At 34.7% G+C, this 21,723-nt stretch overlaps 1 protein-coding gene across 1 annotated transcript in view; it reads right to left on the reverse strand.

Moving 5' to 3' along the window:
* Positions 1-4,775: 4,775 nt before the first annotated feature.
* Positions 4,776-21,723, reverse strand: part of LOC129942453 (zinc finger protein 546) — a 130,152-nt gene continuing 113,204 nt past the window's right edge. Inside the window, exons 6-8 of the mRNA XM_056051381.1 lie at positions 18,206-18,403; positions 5,064-5,220; positions 4,776-5,005 (exon numbers count right to left, since the gene is read on the reverse strand). Coding sequence (XP_055907356.1) covers positions 4,859-5,005; positions 5,064-5,220; positions 18,206-18,403 — 502 coding nt within the window. The 3' untranslated portion in view covers positions 4,776-4,858. The remainder of the gene's footprint in view (positions 5,006-5,063; positions 5,221-18,205; positions 18,404-21,723) is intronic.

The raw sequence follows: 21,723 nt of genomic DNA on the forward strand, positions 1-21,723 counted from the left end.
ATTTTTTAGAATACGAAAATAAAGTTATTCAAAAAATCTCCTAACTAAAGCTACGTAACGAATAACGAAAACTTTACATCACGATTTTCGAGTGGAATCAAAAAGGCACTGCCTTATTAGCCCCTCCCCTCTCGTTCTCATTTTCGAATTCAGCTGTTTTATGTAAAACATTATGATTCGTGCAGGCTTTTTATACTAGCACAGTATATTTTGACTGTTCAAGCTTAAGGTCTTCCAATTGTATGGCCACTTTTGTCTGTACAAATTCTTCCTTTACTTTGTTATGTTTTTTGTTTCATTAATTTGTATTAATTTTTAAATCGCATAGTTTGTCAATTTCTGTGTTCCTATGTGACAGTTGTTTCAATTTTTAGTAAAACTCTTTCTGCAGTTGTATTTGCAGTTCAAGAAGGTTTTTTGGGTTTTGCGAGAAGTTGATGAGATACTTGGACGGATCTCACGTACTGCAAACATCGAAACATCCAGGGATGGAGCTGATTTAGGTAGAACAATAAGCGTTATGTTTTTGTTTTAATGTTAAATAACGCATTCTTCTAGTTTGGAAATATGGTGTTTCTTGAACTATTCATCACCAGTTGCATTCTGCTCTTTTTTGTTTTGAACTAACTTCCGTTTAATGAATGCTTTCCAATCCAACCAGGTCTGGAATGGACAACTTATTCCTTTCTCCAAACAAATGCTTCTTTAGAAGGAGGCCTAAGAAAGTTCAACTCCATTTTTATGTGCTACCCGAAAAGGTTTACGTCCTGTTTTGTTAATTTTGTATACCATGCTTCAGAGAAAAATTCTTGGGGTGCTTTTTTGTCCCGTATGCATAGAGAATGGAGGAGAACATATAACGACGAGTTGTACGGGCTGTACAGCGGCACTGACCTAGTTAACAGAATTAAAGTCCCACGGCTAGGTCACCTAGAGCGAATGGATATCAACGCTCCAGCCCGGAAGGTCTTCAAATCCAATCCCTAGGGACGGTGCATTAAAGGAAGACCGCGACTCAGGTGGTGGCACGCAGATGGGTGAAGACCTCAACCAACTTGGCGTGCGAAACTGGAGACGCATGTTGGTTTAGGCTCAGGTCCGCCCTGGACTGTAGCGCCACCTTAAGTAAGTTGGGCTTTATCAGGTTTGTCACGCAAAAGTTCAAAAAATGTTTCATATTGGCTTTTATTTGTTGTTTTCGTCATTTTAAAATGTAGACAAATAATTAAAAACAAGATATTTTCGACATGGCTACGAAAAGGACAAATACTCGTAGAAAAGGTCGTCATATTTCCGTTTCATTCGAAATTGGTGATACCACATTCCCCGAATTTCGAAATTCATACTAGATTTTGCACTACGTGATTTTTTTGTGGTTCGTAACACTTTTCGATTACTATGGAATAGAGATAGAAATTGAAGTTCCCAAATAAATTAAATTGGACGAACTTTTGAATGTCATAAATGTGTTGAGACTTAAGAAGAAAGAGGGATATTTTCAGATAGAAAAATTTGAATTGATAATTTCAAAATGTTTTACCTGTGGTTTTTCGAGGGCTGGTGGTCATCTGGTAAAAAAAAAACTTGTCTGACTTTAGATTTGATTCCAACATGGTTACATTATTACTAATACAGGGTCAGTTGGAATAAAGAGTTGTATCATTTTATACATTTGAATCAGCATTATTAACTTGAACTATAGCGACGCTGTCTAAATAAGTATTTTCGATTAGCATGATACTTTTTTGATTGTCTAAATTTCATATAAACTATTTGGAAAAGGGAGAATTTAAAGCCAAAAACTCGAATGGAAGGGTAACACGTTCCCCTCTACTATGAATAGTGATTTTAACAATTTGATCGTTTGTATTATATGTAATAAAATGTGTGTTTTTCTGAATTCGCTTTTAAAAAGAATTCATTAAAGGCAATTATTGTTGTAAATTTCTTTCTTGCATTTACAGTACATGATTGTAGCGGGTGTTTTAATTTTTTAATTATTTTCACTTTTTAATTAAAAAAAAAGTACAAATACCCGTTGTTTTATATTCTTTTCAATGTTAAATTTAAAATGGTTTGTTGCATTCGAGTTTAAACATCATTGTGCACAAGTTACAAGGTACCATCAACTGGAAATGTAATTTCCATCTTAATTCTTTCAAATGTTAAACCTATCAGATTTTGCATTTTCAAGAGTAATGAGGTAATTTTTTATAATCACAGTTTTTCAAAATTGAGGAAAAAACTAACTAACTTGTAAACATTTAAGGAAATTATACAATTGTTTAGCAATTACTTTCCGGTTAGGTGGTAGTTTGCGTTCCTTGTTGGAAACTATTGTCCGCTAAAGAGTTTAGCAGATTCACTCACAAATTCTCCATCAGGTTGAGATCGGAGGACTGAGACGACTTGAGTGGTTGGCATTGTTATCTTGCTTAAAATCCCCTTTAAGTGGCATATTGTCCTCAGCATACGAAATCATTACATCTTTCAAAATATCACGATATGTTTACTTGGTCTTGCTAATCATGATTTTGAAAGATCAGTCCCACTCTTAACTTCACAGTTCATCGATTTTTAATTGACGTCAAATATCTCTTCACCAGTTACACCCAAAAAAAGTTATTTTTTTTTCATCACTCCAAAGAATTGTATTGAACGGCTGTGTACGTAACTAGACCGCTCTATGACTTGTCAGTTTAATATCTAGGGTCCTACTCTATAATGCGTTTCGAAAGCAATTATTTTCGAAAACGAATATTTTGTACTCTCTATTTCTAATGCGGATAAGAAATCTAGTACTTACATTCGGATTTTTCGTACCTGGTAATGCGTTTCCGAAACGAAAAATTTTTTTCTACACCAAGAGAGATAACGAATTGCAATTCGAAGATCGTTTTTAAAAGACCCAAAAGGAAAATTGTGTTAAGTACAGAAATGAACTGAAATAGATGAAAGGAAATAATAATTTCATTCAAAATTTTAGCAAATCAATTCCATTACAGGGAATCATCAGCGAAAAATGTGCATACCAAACAAAAGCAATTTGAAATTATGGTGGAATTCGTATGACTTGAAGGGAAAACAATATACCTTGGCAAAAGACAAATCTCAACACAAAAACGAAATGACTATGAAAAAAATCAGCTTAAACTTTCTAAGCTTGAATTAAAAAGAGAGATGTGGATATTGCAAAGCAGTAAATTTTAATTTTTTCCTCGTCTTCTTTGGGATTTGTTTTGATTTTTTTTTTGTATTTTTGCTTTGACAATCTCATAAGAAATACTTTGAGACTCGGGCAAATCTATTCTATAAATAGAAAAAGTGGTTGTTTTATTCGATTCGAACATTTTACAGAGTACGACTTCATAAACGAATCGAATATCGCATTCTAAGTGGATTGGCTTTCGAAACGCATTACAGAATGGGTTCCTTGTAGGCAGTTTTACCGGAAATTTTCGAAATTAATATTTTTCTCCTGTTCATCTCTCAACTCTTCGGTGAACTTTCGTCTAAAAACCATTTTAGACGTGTCTATAAGTAATGGTCACTAAAAGCAAAAACTATTTATAAATATTTTCTTTTGTTTACGAAACAAATTAACAAAAATGTAAAAGAAAAATAATCGGTTTACCGCTTTTTGTACATACCGATTCCGCACATACCGCATCCGCAAACCGTTGGCATCAATCGGAATGTGTGTACTCGTACAATGCAGTGAAATGTTGGTACCGAAAGTTATACTAAGTTAATTGAGGGAAATTATACGACAGTAATTTCAACCGAATTAAGTGATTTCACCAAAATAAAAACGATGAATTATCAACATTCGTTAAAGGGGACGTGCAAACTTAACTTAGCAAACATTTAATAACATAAAATAAAAACCTTTAAACAAAACAGGAAAAAATGTGTCTCCCTGTAAATCTATATTTTGAGAAGCACTAGAAAAATAAAACACAGTCTTAGCTAACTTTATTCTTGAACCTAAATTGCTATAAATTTTCTTTGGGAAATTTCATAGACACAAACCAAAATATTTTAATTATGGAAACAACATACTTTTCATTTTCATCGACTCTCTCTAAAATATGCAACACAAAAAACTCATCATTTAAGAACATTCACAACGAGTGCTACCAATCACTATTATTTTAACAATTAAATATAACATTAGGGTTTACAAAAATAGATTCATTCAACCCCTAAGCATTTACACCAATCCAAAATATTAAGATACACCTAACCGTCAAAATTCAAAACTGTTTTCCTATTTTTCCATACTTAATTAATGAAAGGAAACAGCAGATGGTATTTAATACTTTTTTGTGGACAAAAAATATCAGTTGGCACTTTGGATAACAAAGGCAGAGCATCAAATATTGCACCGAAAGGATACTGGATAGTGAAAACAATCAGATAGATCGCTACAAAGGCTTCCCCATGTCCTTAAATTCGAACTGACATTTTATTTACTTTTGGGTAATAGAACACTTTTTTTGTTTGGTTTAAAATTTTGAATACAAAGAAAAAGTAAAGTTTGCTTCGAAAAATACGAATAATTGGAATCAAGAATATTAAAACTAGATTCAGACTTAAGGTCAAGGACATAAAGGTACAATTTTATCTACTTTCTATTGCCAAATAAACTTACCCAGTCAGCTCAAGGCTTGTTTCTTGAGATTGGAGTGTTAAATTAATATTTATTTTGATTTTGATTTCTTGAAATGTCTTGAATATGCCTTAGATTTTTTAAACTGAAAATAACTTTTATTAAAAACAATGAATACACAAATTTTGAAAGTTGTATTTTTTGAGTTTTCTAAAGTACCCACCTACATATTTATAGCATAAGAATTCATTTTCCATGAACTTTTGTCAAATGCAACTGAAACTCATTATTATAGTTTGTTTTGTATTGGTCCCCGGGATCACATTCTTGGCACTGATAGATGAACTTGCCTGGATGCTTCTTTGTTGTCAAAATATGCTTTCGAAGATTTTCCTGAAAACAAAAGAATAGTTTTAAGAAATCAAATAAAATAAAATATTTTACGACTCACAATATAACCACAGCTATAATCACAATGTGGACACTTATAAGGACGCTCTCCGGTATGAACTCGAACATGTCGTCTTATATGAGCTGGTATCTTGGCTTTGAAATCACATTCGGGACATTTGTAAAGTTTTTCTGGTACCAAATGACTTTTCATGTGCCTATAAAATAAAACAGAAACGAAAATGTTTATAGATACAAAATTAAATAGATATCCAAAAATTTACAATCAGCAGCGTATAACGTTTAAAAGGCGGACATAGTCATGACTTGGAAAATTCAACGCACAATCAGAAGCTCTTAGAAGTTGTCTATATTCCGAATCCGAATAGAATGGGTGAGTCCAGCGACCACCATCGACACGAGCAATTTATTGGAAATCTTATCGAGGATATTGCACACGACGACCTCAACGACGACGACGACTTCAACGATGACTATGGTCACGACTTTTTGAAATAGTTTTACGAGAATACAAAACAAACAAAAATAATATATATAAAAAGCCTCCTGATGGGTAAACTGCTGTGCGGTGTTGCAATTGTAAGGATTAAGAAGAAGAATTAAAATACATATTTTTATTTTCTGAGACACTGCTGCGGATTGTTTCGGATTAAGATTATTGTAATTAGGTGGGATTTCGGGTGATCTATTTCATTGATAAACCCAACAAATTTACGAGTTTTAAATTGCATTCAGGTAGGCAAAGGTAGGTATGATGGTCATACTTAAATGGCTATGCGGAGTGTAGTGAGTTCGTCTCTATAGAAAACAGTAGCCCAACGAGATAGGTAATCAAAATGCGTGAAGGCGTGCATCTTGATGGAAAACAATATCGGCTCGTCTTTATAGGCAAATTACAATTATTTATACGTACTTCTTGTACGATTTGACTATTTATGTGGAGGAACTATTTTCGAATGGGACAGAAAGCATAGACTTCGTGATTTTACAATTGAATTGGATCTATTAGATCTATTTAAGATTTGAATGTCCTGATCGCTAGTTTTAAATTGATTCTTTTTTATGTCGAAAATGTTAGGTTTGGCAGAAGAAAAAAAATATACTGACCTCTTATACGATAGGGGAGAATCAGATATAATTATATTGCGTGTACAGGTTAAAGAGTTCATAAAAACGAGAAGCCAAAGTTGGAAATTTTAGTCAACAAACGAAAAATAAATAAATTTAAATGGTCCAAAAATAATAAATCTTCTATGCGCAAAAACCGCAGAACAATTTTAGAAGATTTGTCCAGTGGAATGTTTAAACCGAGTTCGTTGACGTTAGGCAAAAAGGTCTTAAGTCAGAAACTGCTAAACTAATGTGAAAAAAATGTCGTTTTTTTGTATGGCTTAAGTCAGAAAATAAAACATTTTTATTTAGTTTTAAATAACAAATTGTTTTATTTTTAAAAAGCGTAATAGTATAGAAGTTGGCAAATTTGTATAAAAGTCGTGAAACACAGGTGGTACTAAGCTTAAAAGAGAACACAAATCCCTCTTTTTCTTGTCAGATATCGTGACTAAAGTTCTGTACTTTACTTGGAGGGGCCAATCTTTGAGACATCTATTTGTTCCCCTTCTTAGGAAGCTTAAAATCTTGAAGTCTTCGATGTGATTTAAGTTGTTTTTGTATAGCTGATATTGCAGCCATTGCACATTATACCAAGAAAACTGCTCGTTAATAGTATTTTTTCACACAAAAACTATCTTCAGTAAATCAGCAAAATCAAAGAATTCCTGTTTCAAGAACTTGGAACATCTTTTTAAGCTAGCTGTTCTTACTAGCAGGAACCAATCGTGGAGGTGATAAACAGGTGTTTTGTATGCATTTTTCAGACTTATTGCCTTATTACTAAATTATTACGATGGTAAGCAGTTCTGCTAGACTTATGTCGTCATTACCAAACGAAAGTGAAAAAAAAGGTTATTAAACCCTATCAAAAGCCCAAAATGCAATTTTTTGACTTAAGACGTTTTTACCTAACGCTTAAGAGTTATTATATTGCATTGGTCAATATGGTATTGTAGCTGGTAAGCAAATTATTATTTTTTAAAGGTTTTCCCTAGTTATAGTTCAAACCCGATTTCAAAATTAACATGTACTTCGTGTTACATGAATAGTGACAAGATTTTTTTGTTTTTTGAAGATATTTTTCAAACCCTTTTGGATTAAGTTGATTTATACAAGTTTTATGGCGGTTTCATAAAAAGAACGTGTTTTTTGGGGCAAGATCTAAATTTACCTCTAAGACCCTTTAAAGTTAGCAAATCTCATGGTTTCTATTAAATGGATTAAAATTATTTTAAGTAATGTGTGCTGCCTCCTGAATTATGAATTACTTCAAGTAACCTGTGGTGTAAGGATTTATAGTGCTGTCAGATAATTGAGCGAAATCTGGAACCAGGACCGTTTTATGGATTCAATAACCTTTTCGGATGTTTAGTATACTTTTCTTGAAAGGCATCCCCACACGTTTTCCATGATGTCCAAATCAGACGAATATGAGGACCATGGTAATATGTTCACATTTTGACCATGAATCCAGGCTTTTGTTGTTCGTATACGGTATGTATAGTGCAATGTCTTGTTGGAAAGTCCATCGTGTTGTCTACCAAATAATTCATAAAACTGCCAAAAAGCTCGTTCCAGAATCGACTTGTAAGTAATAACCGTCATTTCAGAGCTATGAAAATCCAGCTCCATATTCCTGTAATAGGTGATTGCTCCCCATAGCATTTCGCCGCTTTTCTTTTGCTGTATTGTTTTTCAAGATAGATTTCTTCCTTTCTTAAATCATGGAAATAGCAGCTGTGAATATTCATCAATTAATTTTTTTTATCGGAAAAGACGACGGTATGCCAAGCTCTATTGCACCTGATGTGAATTGTTGCAAAATTAATGCATTAGCAGAATCATTTGTCAATATAGCCCAACTCAGATAGTTGTACACAACATTTAAATTTCTTCTTATTTTGCTGGCTATAAAAAAATTACTTAGCAATATAAAGGAATTAGATTCAAGGTGTTTCAAAATTTCAGATAGAGTCAAATAAAGACCCACAAGTCTTCTAATAACTGATGATAAATTACTGATGATTAAATTATCTAGAAGATTTATACTTTCTGAAACCATCGTACAATATTTCTTCAAGAACTACGTTGCGATATATTTTATCCTTAAAAATAAAGTATTATGTAAACATTTATACGAGTCTCGAATGGATCTTATGTGATTTCGTTCTCAAATGTTGGTACCACTGATATTGCATTTGTATCTCGATGGCTATGTTCGCTGAGTAGCTGTGTATTTGGAATCAAGTGTTTTCCATTGGGGACAAAAATCAATCTGTTACTGTTGATATTATTTAGTTTTGTTAATAAAAATGGACTTACTGGGCTACAAGAGAAAACAATAGAAAAGATAATTAAGTTTTTCTACGTTTCCACCAAAGGTCTATCTCAGTCTAGATTAAATAAATCCTTTTTGTGTTTTTACCGCACAAGAAGATTTAAAAATGATTGTGTTTGACAGAAATGATTAAGTTTGATTCCTCCACCCGATCGAGCTCATTTCAACTCAATTCAGGTATATAAAGAATTGAGGCAGCTTCAAGCTCGCTTCAACACCACATGTTAATGTAGTAGTCTACGAACAAACACCTTCCTTGAATTGTTAAATTAACTTTTTTTTTTATAGAATCACAATTTCTAGATGTTTTCTTAACATTTCTTCTTGAAAATTGTCCATTTTATTAGTTTAAGTTAGTTTTTTTTTTGGTTAAGTTGCAAACCTTGCTTCTATTTGTGTTTTTTTTGTTATTATTCTGACAGGTCGTTTTTAACTTGTACCAATTTTTAAATACAAAAATCTGGCTACTGCCGATGTTTTTTTTTGGTAATTTTCTACTATACTATTTATAGAATGCCAAAAAACACGGGTTTTGTATTATATAGCAGAGAAGAGCATAGAGAGTAAGTTATCTTCTCGTAGGTTTGAGAAGTGTGAAGCTGCTTCCTTCAATTTTGGATAGGTCAGTATATATCTTAATCCAAAACTAGACTAGAAAATTTACAAGTACTTAAAATGCACAGTGGTCTTAAAGTTTTGAATATCAAAATGGGAGGGGAAGACAGGGTATGTTAAAGCATCCTATATTCTTTATGTGCGCTTAAAAAATAATCTCTATACTTGACAATACATCCGAGCTCAAGGTTAAACTAATGAGCATTCCCGAAAGTGCGAGTATTACGACTTAAATTTTTTGAGGGAGCAAATGCAACTGGCTAGTTCGACAGAAAATTGTTTTTGTGGAGGTGTTCGAATGATGTAAATGTTTTGATAATAGTTTTCAAAGCTCTTTTTGGAAGTATATTACAAAGACGTAACCTTTTTTCACGGAGAAACTGTCCAAATATAAGAGTATATTCAAGTTTTGGATGAATGATGGCTTTGTTAATAAAAACCAGATCAGAAGGGGAGACAAATTTCTTGCACAGTTACAAAAATCCTAAGCAGCTAGCAGCATTTTTGAGAATGTCGAATATGCGATCATTCCATAAGAGTTGATCTGTGATACACAAACCGAGTACTGAAGGTTGAGGAGTTTAGTGAATGCAAGCTCCGCTGATAGGTAGCGGCATCGGGGGTGGGTTACGCTTTAACGGCAGAAGACCACATTCAATTTTTAAAGCATTACATTATGGATTGGACAATGCTGTTGTTACAGTTGTAAGCGAAACAGTTTAATAAATTAGAAGTGTTAGACAAGAGATCGTTTATAAGTATAACGAAGAGAGTCGACTGAAAAGCGGAGCCCTGAGAAACACCAGCATTTATTTGTTGAATTTAAGACTCGAAACCATACAGTACAACGTTTATTGAACAACTAGGACGGTATTTACTAATCCAGTAGAAGAAGAAATTCATCAGTTCCAAAAGAGGTTAAAGAGATCTTGCTGCCCAACTCTAGCAAATCTTTTTAAAGGTTTAAGGTTTGATGTTTTCATACTCATCCCGGCATTGATGAATTAGGTTTAACTTCGCAACTTATTAGAAAATTAGAAAAGTTAGGAAACCTTTTCCATTTCGGTTTGCATCTTGAGATTTTGTCTAATCACCACAACATACATATAAAATAGACCTAACATTTTCTACCTTAAATCACTATTTACATATATGTACATACCATCATCGTAAATGCAACAACAACTCTCAGCAAAACTCGAAATACCAACTGATCATCTCAATATATCTTATGTTCTTTTAGAGCTGTCCTCAAGATCATCCAATAAGTTACCCATCTCGTTTGTGTGATCTTTTTACTTATACCCTACCTAAATAAAAGCCATAGCCATCACATATTGGCAACATGACAGAGCTCTATAACCATAACCAAACCACACCACCCGCTCCTTGTGGATCTCTGATGATGCACCTATACCTACTTAGTAACATGTAGAAAATAAGCATCAAGCAAGCATGCATTCCAGAACTTGACTTCACCTTCTCTTCTCTCGAGTTCGAGCTGCTTCGACGAGAAGGAAGATCAAGATCAATGTCCCTCGTCGCTTTGTTCTTCGGTCCTTGTGTTTCAACCATCGACTTCGACTTCAACTTCGACGTGTTCAACTGCTTCCAATTCCATAAATGGACCGCATCTTTTCTTCGGTTTCGTCCGTATAGCTAGCTCGTAGTTACAGAAGCTTCATCTGTGAACCGCACTACCCTACACTACTCTCGTCAGATTCAGATTCCATTCCGCCATGCAATCGACCGACCGACCGACCGACCGCGCGTTGAGCACCATAACTTCTCATCACATCGCTTGAGCTTCGCATGCATGCAATAGCACTAAAATACATCAGCGGCATATGCATTGTATCTATATATAGCTCTATGTATCCTGCTCCACCTTTTCCATATATACCTAGTGAGAGGGACACCGGTCTGGGTTTTTTTTTTTGTGTGGAGGACCGATCATCATCATCATCGTCATCAGTGTGGCCAACAAATGTTGCACATCGCAAATTAAATGAAAAACCGAATCTAAGCTTGTGGAATCTCTGAAAATTGCATATAGATGATGTCTGCAGGAGCGTATTTGTTTTCTTGAAAAGTTCTACAAGGCTCCTTGGAACTTTCTTGAGATAAAAAAATGTATTCAATAAATTTGTATAGACATTTTAGAACTTTTTCGTTTACTCTTGAGGTTAAGGGCTCATGTTTACCCACCTTGTCACTTGAACGAATTCTCTACAAATCCAACCCAGTTTTTGGAAAAAAAGGGCCTCAGATAAATAATCTGTCTGTGTCCATCCTCCTGATCCAGACAACCATACTGGTCGTCCTTTTTTTCTCCTAGTGTGTGTGTTAGTTATGCGAAGGCTGCCATGACAGCAAACCGTACCGAGTGCATCTTCCTACAGAACATGTGCATATTGGTGATCTCGCACAAGAGAATAACATGACGCGCCATTGTGTGGCGGGTGGCTGTTTTGGAGTAGTGCTCCAGCAGCATCAGCAGGAGAACAAAACATCAACCTGACGACGCGACGACGATGATTATGAGGACGACAAGGAAAACGACAACATCCAAGACGGCGACGACGACGAAGACGACGACGGGCTTGAATGTTGCTCCTGCTCCTGCTGCTGCTGTTTGAAGCTTGTTGTTTTTTTTAAGCTTCTCTTCTTAAATTTAAACTCAGTCGTGACTTATCGATTGGAATGATATGGAAAATTTTTGTAATATTTCTTGGACTCTTCCTTGGTAGGCAACGTGTCTTTTGGTTTTTGTTGTTGTTTCTGTCTGTATGGAAGACTTTTTGATGGCGGCTTCAATGCAGATGCATTCTATGTGTTGCTGCTGTTTTTTACTGACTGCTATGCTATGGTGATCTTTGATGATGTTAGCTGTTGCGAGCCAATCTGATGATGAGCCATTTAAATCTGAAGCCATTTTTGTTGTTGTTGTTGTTGTTGGTGGTTGTTCTTTTCTTCTACTCAAATTCACCTAATATGGCCGAAGAGGACATGTTGTTAGGTAGATCAACAATATACTACTGGCATAGTAGCAGAATGGTGGAATCAATTATTTGAGTTCGATTTATATGTACACTGAGAAAACTTATTGCATTTAAAAAAGTTTTTTCCTTACCGAAAATGTTAATGAATAGAGGAGCGGTTTAAGCTTCGAAAAGCTTCTTCACTTTGTCACTCTGAAGATCATTTTTCTGATACTCCTTCTTATTTTAAAGAAAACTCCAGTGGCACACTTTGGATAGTTTGGTAGAACCTCCGTTTGAGCTTTGATAAAGCTTCTTCACTTCGAAAAAGTTTTTCTACTACTGAATATTTCAAAGACGAGTTCATTGACAAGTTGTTAGAGTGTAGCTCATTCTTTTTTTTAAAGCATTACAGAAAATTTTGAAAAGCTTCAGTGGGGAAATATTTTTTCAGTGCATAGAATTGAAGACTACAAAAAACTCTTTAATTGTAATTCTTGAATGTAACAACAAGAAATATTTCAATCTTCTTAGCTTTTCGAAGTCTGGGCTCTTTGATTGTCTCAGGTCTTCAAAGATTTCTCACAATTCGTTTTTGTCTAGTAAAATTCACTTTAATTTTTCTATGTGAAAAATTAAAGGTCCCCTTTGGAGATTGAGATTTGAATCCACAATACTGCATTTGGCGGAGAAACCCTTTTCATCATTCTTTACAAGAAAAAACCCCGCAGACATTTTTCGAGGATGCACAGAAACAAAACACCAACAGATTTTCTATTAAAGATCAAGCTCAAAGGTGCTATAGCCAAACCAGAGTTTATTATTGGATACTAATTAAGGTTCAATAAGAAAAATAAATAAAAACAAAACTAAATAAGATAAAAATACCCAGATGATGATGATGGTGGAAAACGGGGTGAAGCTGTAGTTTGTGGATACTCGTAGAAAATGTATAAAAAAAGTGCGCGTTTTGTAACAATTAATTCTCAAAAAGACAAGAAGCCAGATAAGTAGGTATAATCCATAGTTTTTTCTTGAACTCTTCGAGTTATTTAAAAGATGATGATGATGCCCACGAGAGTATTGTTTAACGAGCTTTAATTGAAAACGAGAATTCGGAAACCTTTCGTGCCTCCTGCATACAAATGTAGGTACAATCTATACATTACTCAAAGATGATCAATCAAGATTCAAGAATTCCCAGCTATGTGGAATTTCTTATGGGAAAAGGTTATACTAGAGTTCCTTAATGGCAACGAATGTGAGTTAAGTTCTTTGCACAAGATTCTTCTGCCGTAAAATTAAATTTGAAAAACAAGTACCGAAGCAAAATAGTGGAGATGACTAAAAACACTTGATCGATACTAACATTTAAAATGTATGTTGATTGGGAGGCTCTGAAATCGACTAAAAACCTTAGGTCATGCTTTGCATTATTAAAATAGTATGCTATCTGTTATGTTTTACAAAGGTAGCAAATACCAAACGCTTAAACTTGTTAACATTGTGAGTAGATCGCAATTGTCTTGAAAGGTCATTCCAAAATTTGATGCCCCGAATTAGAAATGATGATGAAGCTGGAGTACTTCTGTGTCTAGGTATAGAAATTCTATTACTAAAAGAATTCCTCAAAAACACAATTTTATTGAAAAGATATACCGGAATCAACTTGAAAACTATTTTATGGAGAGAAGTTAGAACTCTTATCTGCAGAAAGTCTAAAAACGACATTTCCAGGAAAGATTTAGAGTACACAGACTTGATAACATCATTGAAGCATACCCTCAATCTTGTTAGCACTATACCAGTAGCACCTGAAAACATTTCAGCACCATATAAAAAATGGGGAACCAGAAGAGCCTTGGCAAGCTTAATTTTGATACTTAAAGGAAAATAGTCATTAATAGTATACAGTTTGCGCAAGATGAAATTAGTTCGACTTATAAGGTTGTTAACATGAGCTTTCCAAGATAAAGTTACGTCAAGTATAAAACCCAAACTCTTGACCTTACTCTGGTAAGGAATAATGACATTGTGTAACACAACCGGATCCAACATGCTACTCACAGGTCTAAAGTAAAAGGCTATGGCCTGCGACTTGTCCGGGTTTAATTTCAATTTGTTTTCTATAGCCCAAGAATGAACAGAACCAAGATCTGCATTAACAAAAGTAAGAAAATAGGAGATTTCATCAATCGAACAGGAAAAGAGTAATTGAACATCATCTGCAAACAGATGAACAAACGAGAAAGATGTTGCAAGGTCAAGGTCATTTATAAATATGGAAAACAGAATTGTCCCTAAAATGGATCCTTGGGGGACTCCTGAAGTAATCTCAATAAAATCAGATATAATATCACCAATACAAACATATGGAGACCGTTGCGATAAATATGAAAATATCAAATTACACGCACTGCTACTGAAAGAAAAATATCGGTTAAGTTTGAAGCAAAGGCGAAGATGGTTTACACTATCAAAAGCCTTGCTAAGATCTTAAAGTAGCAACAAAGAAATATGTTTTCGATCCATATTCATCTTAATTGTGTCGGTTTAATCAATAAAAGTTGTAGTTGCGCTATGAAACTTTCGAAAACCAGATTGGTTGCAAAATAATCAGTTATTACGGGTGAGAAAATCATTGATTTGCGATTTCATCGAAATCCCCAAGATTTTTGAAGTGGCTGGTAACAAGCTAATGGGTCTGAAGTCAGAAGGTCCTTGAGGGTTGGACTTACTGGAATTATCGTTGCACATTTCCAAGATTGAGGATACGAAAATGTGGTAAAAATGGTTTTAATCACATGTAACAAATGATGAGATACCAAGGAAAACATAATCTTAATAAATTTGATTGGAATTTCGTCGAAGCCTGTAGCGTTTGATTTTATAGAATATAATGCATTGTCAAACTCATCAAGAGAAACGCAACGAAAAGAAAAGGTATCTTCAATTGCAGATAAAAATTCAACATCACTTTCATTTTCATTACTTTGATCTTGGGAGAAATATGTACGTATTAAGAATCGACGGATCAAGATATCCAAAATCCATTTCCTTATCACTATAGCATTGATTTTTTTCCAAAAATCCTTGCTTGATTGGATAAATTCAAACTTAAGAACAGCACATTCCATTTGTAATGCTTTTATTTCACTTTTAACTTACCTACAATAATTTTTCCATTTATTCTCAGAGGGACTACCACGATACGCTCTAAAAGAAAGGTCCCTTAAATTAATTGCACTGGCAACAAGAGGGGAAGTAAGTGGATTTACTTTTTTATTCGGTTTAATTACTTTTCGTGGTACAAAAGTTTCATACAAATACTTTAGGTGAGTGTTTAAAAAATTAACTTGATGAGTGGAATTATTCGTACTATACAGGAGATTAAAGTCAATCTGTGAAAAACTGTTCCATAACTGATGAGTATTTATGGAACTAAAATCCCTTATTTCAATTTCGAGATCAACAATTTCTGGAATTATATGAAAAGAAGCAAAAATGAAAGCATGTTTAGAAATACCTGGTATCCAGAACTGATCTTTAAAATGTACCACATTAGGGTCATTAACAATCATAAAATCAAACAATGATGTATTTGAGCGGAAAATGTCAAAATGGGTTGAAATATTGCTATGAACTGTATACATGTTACATCTACTTAACAAATTATCAGAAGATATCCTTTTTCTGCTATCCAAAAGATTAAAGTTAAAGTCACCCATGACGTAGGAACACGTTGCTATATTTTTAAGTGAGTTCAGTTAAAATAGGTTCAACTTTGGAAAATTCCCCATGGAGAAGATATATAACACCTACAAGAATTTTACTATGACCAGCGGAAAATTCTGCAAATAAAAACTCAATACCAGGTTCAGTACATTTGAATATTTTTGTAGGTAGAATTTGTTTGTCAATGTAAAGGTCCACACCACCACCTCGAACTCGCGGCCTGTCATTTCTATGAACTTTATAATCAGGGACACCAACAGTCAAATCACCATGATAACTCTTAAACCATGTTTCAGAAACACCGATCACATCTAAATAGTGACCAGATAGAATAGATTTAATTTCATTAAACTTTGAACTTTTATTATTAAGACAAAAGCTGTGGCAGTTAAAATTGCTAATATTAAGATAGTTTTTCCGGTGCTTGAGCTTATCTCTGAGATAACTGGAGCCACTTGACTGTGCTCCTGCATAGCTTTCAAGGAAGAAAGCTAGTTAGTAAGAAGATAATAAAGTAATAAGGTTAAAAGTTAAACCAATTTCAGTATTATTTAAACAGCCTACACGACAACATTTTCGACAGCGGATTTAGGCTCATAGATTTTGCTGAGGGGCGAAACGTCATGCTAGCTAGTACGCGATTTCCACACCTCAACATCCAACAAGGAACTTGGTGTTCTCCAGATCAATCTACCGTCACCAAGATTGACCATATTGCGTTCGACACTAGACATGCTTTCATTATCATGGATGTCCAAACTTTCCGAGGAGCTTACATCAACTCGGACCACTATCTCGTTGTAGCCAAGGTAGCTACCCAAGGCAAAAGAAGGAGATGCTGAGAGAAGGTATAACGTCGAACGGCTACAAGAGATCCTTCTCCGAACGAGTTACAAGTAACCTTTCTCTAAGTTCTTTTCCGCTAACACAATCTATCGAAAACCAGTTGCAATATTGCCAAGATGCAATCAGAGAATTCGCCTCTGACGTGCTGGGTTTCAAGCACGCACCAACAAGGAACCCCTGGTTTGATGAGGAATGTCGGCAGGCAAATGCAGACAAACAACAGGCACGCAAAGCGGCGCTGCATAAAAGGAAGAGAGCTGCTCATGAGCTCTATGAGCAGAAGAGGGGAGAGGAACACCGAATTCTCTGAAGGGAAAAGAGAGAGCATAAGGAGCATGCGGTCGAAGATATTAAGAGGTTCAAAAGCAGGAATGAAGTTCGAAAGTCTTATAAACAGGTGAAACGGAATTTACAAGTCCATAAACCTAGAACCGAAAATGGAAAGTGGAATCGCAGTCAATGCTGAGGATATCCATATGAAGGACCACTTCTGCAGACTGTATAACGGCGACGACGAATCAAATTCCGATGTCAGGCAGGATGATCCATTCATTTTAGAAGTCGTCCTTCCGACTTAGACGAAGTAAAGATTGCCATATCTAAGCTGAAGTCTAATAAAGCCGCTGGAGCAGATGGCTTGAATGCAGAGCATGCACCAACTTATCTGTAAGATATGATCGGAAGAAAGCATGCCCGATGAATGGAACCTCAGTATTGTTTGCCCGATCCTGAAAAAAGGAGACCCTCTAAACTGCTCCAACTATAGAGGAATCAGTCTACTTAACATCGCTTACAAAATTTTGTCTGCCGTAATATGTGAACGTCTAAAGCCCATCGTCAACAACCTAATAGGTTCTTATCAGAGTAGTTTTAGACCAGGATAGTCCACAGTCGATCAAATATTCACATTACGGCAGATCCTGGAAAAACCCCAAGAAGACCAAATCAACACCATCTTTTCATCGAGTTGTATAGAGCTATGTATAATTTTGGCATCCCTGCTAAACTCACCCGTTTGTGCAGGATGACCATGAAGAATTTACGTTGCTCCATTAAGGTTGGAAACAGCTTTAAAGAACCTTTCGTTGTCAAAAAAAGTTTTAGACAAGTTGATGCGCTGTCATGCGATTTTTTTAACATCGACTTAAACGAAGTAATCGAATGCACAAACCATTTTCTTCGATAAGTTAGTTTACGGGTATTTAATATTTTTTGGAATAAGTTCTTACGGTATGAATGTATTTGTGGGCGTTGTGAATGCAACCTATCAAAGCCCATACCTAAGAGATAGGATTCATTTCAAAACAAGCGAAGTACTTTAAAAAAGAATAAGAAGACGTAAGAAAAGAAATTGAAAATACGGAAAAATACCTTTTTTAAATTTGCTACCGAAATTTTACCGAAGCTTTATAGAAATACCAATTTGATATTTATAATATTTACCTTAACATAAATAAAGTATATCAAAGGCTTAACAGACGTGCTTTATCAAAATTTTTCCAAAGCTGAACAGTTACTAAAATAATGTGTACTTTGTAATAGAACAAAACTTACCTTTTCAAATGATATGCGCTTTTCCCTTGATAGTTACAGCTCATCTCTTGACATTTAAATTCCGTCTTAACCTCATGGCTGCTGGAATGTATACTCAAGGCAGAGCTATTCCTTCCAATATACTGACAGTTCTCTACTGGACAGACAAATTTTTTATCACGTTCCGTATGAATGTTGATGTGTAATTTCAATGAGTACCTGGATGCAGATGGGAGGAGAATAAATACAAAAAAAGATTATTCATTTCCATTTTAGTAAAAGATTCACTTAAGAACTACAAAAACTCTGACTCACATAAGACTGCACGAGATGGAAAATTAAAGTGTAGAAGGTTCAAACTTGGCATTGCCATACCACATCAGACCCGTATGACATGCCAGTGTATACTCGTACTTGAATGTATGTTCAATCCTTATAATTAAATTAATTAAGTCGAACACACCAGAGAGAAGACCGAAAACCGGACACCCCATCATAAGACAGAAGGATAGAAGAGAACAGCCTTCAAGACTTAGCTACCTACCTACCTACATATCTAAAGAGGAACATATCTCCTTTGACCACATGTATTCGTCCAGTCCACGTGCTGTTTTTTTTTTGGGCATTTAACATGATTTTGCATTCAAAACGTGATTTTTCAACTGCGAACTTGGACAGAAACTGAGAAGACCTAACACTACATCACTATAACTTGACTCTAGCTGGCACTGCCTCTTGTGTGGGTTGGAGCTGAAGCAATTGAATTCAAAATTCAAAAACCTGCAGGAAAACTAAAATTGATTTTGAGAGATTTTCTCAGTTCTGTGTCGAAAATGAAAAAAAGAAATAGCAACAACATCATGAAAATATTGTATCTATCTTTTGTTGAGAAGGTGCGACCATTTGGGATTCACCATCATCAGATAGTTTTAGCCGAGTTATGCACAGGCAGAGAGAAGACATCTCTGATTAATTAGCATACATAATTGGTGGTCAGAAAAGTTTCTTATGTTCCTTTTTGTCGTGCGATGTCGGTTTTATGTTTTTCATCTACGTGATGATGGAACATGAATTTTTAGTTTGTTTAATTTTTGAGATGAGGGATATGTGTAGTGTAGTCTGTATATGTAGATAGGTAAATTCACACATGAGCTGAATCCTTAAAAAGTTATCTCTAACTTTTAGTTTTTGAATTTTAGAATTTTGTCACTATTTTACCAATTACCTACATTAGATGTGTGCCTCAAATATAAATGTGTTAATTATAATTAAAGTTCTTTAAGGGATGAGTAGTGGGTGAAAATATTTGAGAAAACTCTTTCACATTTTTTGTACTAGATGATAAAATTTCGAAAATGAGTTCTGACAAAATTTATTTTAAATCGAAAAATTGCAACTACACACAGGTTTTTTAACTCGATTTTTTCGAAGAGTTGAACAAAATCCAAACAAAATGATTTTAAAGAAACAAAAATCGTTGGCATGTTTGCAAATATGCGATGCTCTTATTGAACATTTCCTGACGAAATGAAAATTGAAACAGGCTCTAGAACGTAATTGTTAACAAGTAACAAGAAATCCCCCAAATGATAAATAAGTTAAGTTTTTTTATCGAACAATTAAGTTTTTAACTTGAAATGCTACAAAAAAGTTGGTCAACTAGACTTTAAAGATTATAGGATTTACTACAAAATAATTGCATCAACTTTTTGTCTACGACCAAGCGTATAGCAATTATAAGTAGCATCTATTTTAAAAAGTGTCAAATGTCAAAAATATCGAATTTCACATATTGTGCCTAAACAGTATTTTGTATCTAAAAGTTTTTCATAATAAATGTAGTTATATTATTTCGCTATCAGAACACATTTTTTTAGGTTTATTTTGTTTTAACTTATATGTTATTGTTCATACAATCTTCTAGTCAAAAATAAGTATATTCATGTTTTTTTTTTTGTGAGTACAAAAAACAATTTCCCTCGTAGATACTCAGTCAATGTTGATTGAAATCAAGAAATCGTACCAATATTTTTTAAGTTTATGCTTAAACTTCTAATGGTAATCATATAGTCACTTCGTATAAAGAAATTGTTTAGTATGGTTTACTGAGGCGTATGCGTATTTTTTAAAAATTATTTTAGCTCATTTAACAATAAAAGGATGAGAGCAGAACTTTTCGATGTCAAAAAAGGTTTTAGACAAGGTGATGCACTGTCATGCGATTTTTTTAACATCGTACTTGAAGGATTAGAGCAAATCTCACACGTCAACAATAGAAGCACTATCTTTCAAAAGTCTGTCCAATTACTAGCATATGCTGATGACATTGACATAATCGGAAGAACGCAGCGTGATGTCAATGGGGCTTTTGTGAGTATTGAGACAGAGGCGGCAAATATTGGTTTAACAATTAATGAGGGCAAAACAAAGTACATGCTGTCGTCAAGAAAGGGCTAAGAAAGCGATTGAGTGGTAAAGTCCTCTCTCGAGGGACCAACGTGTCGCTGTATAATAAATAATAATAAATTAGGTGGCGCAACAGCCCATTTAGAACCAGGGCCTAGTGGCTTACAAATCTCAACCATTCCTGTGTGTGAACAATGTTGCCAGAGATGGAAGGGACCTACAGTTTATATGCCGAATCAAAAACGGCTAATTTTAGAAAGCACTTTTTCATGACAAGAATTGCTCTTGAAGGATTTGTCAATTCCTCGCAAGAGGCAGTACCCGCGAAAATTAATTTTTTTAAATTAAGGTGGCACAGGCAAGGATGGAACTCAAGATCCCTTGCATGACAGTCCGCACTAATCATAATGCTACGGGTACTAACATCTAAAACAATACTGATAGGAATTTCCGCATGAAGATCATTTAAAAACAGAACGAAAAGAAAAGAGCTTAGCACACATCCTTGACGAACACCTTTCTTAGTGGGGAAAAAGTCTGACAAACACGAACCATCGCAAACAGCTGCAGTAGTATCCTTATAAAGAGACTTTTTAGTAGCTAGTATCTACTAAAATATTCCCAGAGTCGATAGCTTATAAATAAGAGCATTCCTGCTATTAAAAGCAGCCTTAAGATCGATGAAAAAAGCGTAGAGTTTCTTCTTTTGGCAGAGTTGAAGTTGCATCTAACTTTGGAACATGTTGCTGAGGAAGAGCGTATGAGAGTATAGCTGAATAATTTGATTGCGAGAGTAAGCTTTCAAAATGCATTTTAAATTCAATTACTTTTACTGAAGTTTTGGTTTTAATCGACTGTCCTCGTATTCGCTTAATCTTCCACCTATTCTCTGGCTGAAGAAGCAGATTGAAGACTTATGCATAGGGAACTCCGTTTGCTTCGTAAATACAAATTTCGATTGCTTTACAGCGTTCTTCAATTGAATCTGTTGGTATTAAGATAGTGGATACAAGTGACTCGAGTTTGGTCATACCATTTTATTCTAGAGACCTCTTTGGTTGGTATTTTCTGCTGTTACTGAAGATTTTAGGGAACAAAGGAATGGCATGTGATCTGAGAGGGTTACACAATCT

The sequence above is a fragment of the Eupeodes corollae genome, chromosome 1 (assembly GCF_945859685.1).
Source record: "Eupeodes corollae chromosome 1, idEupCoro1.1, whole genome shotgun sequence".
NCBI classification, from domain to species: Eukaryota; Metazoa; Arthropoda; class Insecta; order Diptera; family Syrphidae; genus Eupeodes; species Eupeodes corollae.